This window comes from Sinocyclocheilus rhinocerous, unplaced genomic scaffold (assembly GCF_001515625.1).
Source record: "Sinocyclocheilus rhinocerous isolate Xijiao unplaced genomic scaffold, SAMN03320098_v1.1 scaffold11, whole genome shotgun sequence".
NCBI lineage: Eukaryota > Metazoa > Chordata > Actinopteri > Cypriniformes > Cyprinidae > Sinocyclocheilus > Sinocyclocheilus rhinocerous.
Window position 1 is genome coordinate 1,602,694 of NW_015625587.1, and position 3,470 is coordinate 1,606,163.

The window sequence follows — 3,470 nt, forward strand, 5'->3', positions numbered from 1 at the left end:
AAAAAAGTCAACTGCAGATGATTTCTGTACAAGATCTAGCAAGCAGAGGCTAGACAGCCACATAATGTATTAGCGAGGTGACATGTGACTGCTGTACCTGGCGGTGGAGGCCTGCTCTCCCATTCTGCGCTCTCCATCATCTGTTTGGCCATGCGCTCTGCACTGCATTGCTCTCTTTTCTGCTGCACCAGCTGCTGTAGCTCTGCCTTGCATGTGGTGATGCGCCGCTGGTACGTGGACGCTCCGGTTACAGACTGTACCACTTGAATAGTAGGGAGTGCTGTGGTTTTCCTGGGCTGCATGGCTCCACCTTCAGGAATCTGCAATGAAGAGCAATGGGGAGCGATTTAAGATTTTAGTCTTTTATCATTATTATTTAGGAACAACATGCTAATACATTTAATCTGGGAAAATCCAGCACATTCCTGCATGTTTGTGCAAACATGATGGAAAATATCAGATGACTGATATGATTCAAAGCCTTTACAGACTACAAAGCTACAACATGGACAAATGCACACTAAAAAAGGTGTTGATGAAGAAAAGATGATGGAAGAGGCTGAATGGAGAGGGCAGAGAAAGAGCAGGGGAGGGACGATAGCACACTGTCGGCTCAGCGGTCGACCTGGGCTGAGGATGGAACATGAGGGAGGTTAAGAGGCTGTGAGGAACTCTCAGATCGCAGGCACTCTCCAGCCAGAGTTCCATTGGGCTCCCCACCACCGCTCGGAACTAGAACATTAGGTACCGTCGAGGGCGTCTGCGCCAAGCTGGGAGGGTCCAGAGAACCAAACATGCTCTTCCACTCTTCATTCAAGTTGGAGTCCTGTTTCGTATGTTTGCGAGCTGCCAGAAGAGAAACAAAATTGACCCATTTTAAAAGTGGTTTTGATAGAAAATGCATTTCTGGTTTCTAAAACATTTGATGCTCAGGTAAAGTGTTAACATGCGGACTGACTGACACGTGTAAAAGAAATCAGGCAATTGATTTAGTCAGCACAGTGACATATAGTACTTAAGTAAATTAAAATTAGTTCCAAAAGTGAATATTTTCATAGAACAGAAGCAAACAGAATAAAACTTCTCAAATGCACTAGGGGACTCTACAATATGTTGAGAGCATTAACTCTCAGCAAATAAATCTGGAATATTTTAAACCACCTGTAACTTCATCTATAGCTACAGTTTTACAAGCCCAGCTTCAATTTTTTTTGTCCACACTAGCTCAAAAATTGTGTAAGGACTAATAAAGTATAAAAGTATCTTTATCCATAGGAAAGGGGTCCCTCGCAAAGTGATATCTGATCATCATATTTGGGAGCCCTGCTTCGATGCCACCTTCTGCTTCCTTTGCTACTAGGAAATCGATGAAAATAAAAAAATTTACATACACCACCATTTAAATGTTTGGGGTCAGCAAAACTTTGAAATGTTTTTGGAAAAAGTCTCACAAAGCCTGCATTTATTTGATTAAAAATACAGTAAAACAGTAATTTTACAATTAAAATATTAAAATTTGAAAAAAAATAACACATTTATTATACGAAATAGAAATATTCTGTAACATGTCTTTACTGTCACTAGACAATATAAATGCATTTTTGCTGAATAAGACAAAAAAAAAACTTTTCAATGCTAGTGTATAACTGGGCAATTATGACCTTTTATGACTGAATTAATTTGGTCACCAGCAGCTAGGGCTGCACGATTATGACAAAAATCATAATTGTCAATTATTCCTTTGAAATTGTAATTGCGATTTATTAATTACAATTACCACAATTTACATTGTTTATACCATTGTTTGAAGCAACTGCATGCCATATTTTTATATGAAAATAAACAAACTGAAAACACTCCAACTGAAAAACCTTTATTGCTTTTCTATAGTATTAAGCCTCAAATATAAACTATACATCGGATTGTTTCTTCTTTAAATAAAAAAAATATTAATGGTATTATAATGTGATACTAAAATTAAAATTGAAACCATGGAAAAACCCTTAAGATAACCTGTAGAAAGAAAAAAACATCTTAAGCACGGAGGATAACATAAGTGGACTTTGAAGTTCAAAGCAAAGTTTGAACGATTATGTATTTTTGGTATCCATAATTGTAATCGCGATTAGAAATTCGATTAATTGTGCAGCCATACTGAGCACTCTGAAAGTACACTCCTACTGGTTTGTAACAAACTGACTGCAACAAAAAAAAGCATTATTAGCCAACATGAGCTGTCGTGCAAAACAAAGTGGATCTATCCACATCACACATCTGCCTGTTAACCTGAGTTAGTCAAAGCGAGTGATTATAACTTCAAATAGAGCTCAGCTGCATGAGACCTAAACAATATACCAGAGGCAGAAGGGATGAAGTCTGTAAACAAATAAAAATAAAATGCATTCATTTCAAATGGTGACCCAATGACATGAGAAGCATAAATATATCCTCAAATAACGGTAAATATGAATGCAGAAAGTGTGTCACTCACCTCTCTTGTCTTCAGGCTCCTGCTTAGGCTTGATGAGGTCCACCTGTCGGCCAGTGATGCCCAGTGTACTGAGATCAATGACTCCACTGTGGGCTCCATCACTCAAGTGGCTCTGGTCTATGATGTTGGCTTTGGCCTTGTTGGACTTGAGCATGAAGTCTTTCAGAGCTAAGAGCTTGTCCTCCTCAGCCTCTGTCATTCCCTGAAGGGAATCACATGATAACAGCTTAACTTGATTTATACAAGTGTGACATGAGACAACATGCCTTATTGTTCCTGAAACAAGACTTCTATTAACCAACCATTGCTCAGGATTAGGGTTAGGGCAGGGGTAGGCAAGTTCGGTCCTAGAGGGCCGCAGTCCTGTTTTATATGAAAATAAACAAACTGAAAACACTCCAACTGAAAAACCTTTATTGCTTTTCTATAGTATTAAGCCTCAAATATAAACTATACATCAGATTGTTTCTTCTTTAAATAAAAAAATATATATATATATGAATGGTATTATAATGTGTTACTAAAAGTAAAATTGAAACCATGGAAAAACCCTTAAGATAACCTGTAGAAAGAAAAAACATCTTAAGCACGGAGGATAACATAAGTGGACTTTGAAGTTCAAAGCAAAGTTTGAACGATTATGTATTTTTGGTTAATCTGCACGATTAATTGTGCAGCCATACTGAACACTCTGAAAGTACACTCCTACTGGTTTGTAACAAACTGACTGCAACAAAAAAAGCATTATTAGCCAACATGAGCTGTCGTGCAAAACAAAGTGGATCTATCCACATCTGCCTGTTAACCTGAGTTAGTCAAAGCGAGTGATTATAACTTCAAATAGAGCTCAGCTGCATGAGACCTAAACAATATACCAGAGGCAGAAGGGATGAAGTCTGTAAACAAATAAAAATAAAATGCATTCATTTCAAATGGTGACCCAATGACATGAGAAGCATAAATATATCCTCAAATAACG

General features: G+C 37.8%; 1 protein-coding gene across 1 annotated transcript in view; it reads right to left on the reverse strand.

The window, feature by feature from the left end:
• LOC107755706 (phosphoinositide 3-kinase regulatory subunit 4-like) overlaps nucleotides 1–3,470 on the reverse strand; it is a 25,808-nt gene that overhangs the window by 15,613 nt on the left and 6,725 nt on the right. Inside the window, exons 11-12 of the mRNA XM_016572593.1 lie at nucleotides 626–846; nucleotides 98–320 (exon numbers count right to left, since the gene is read on the reverse strand). Coding sequence (XP_016428079.1) covers nucleotides 98–320; nucleotides 626–846 — 444 coding nt within the window. The remainder of the gene's footprint in view (nucleotides 1–97; nucleotides 321–625; nucleotides 847–3,470) is intronic.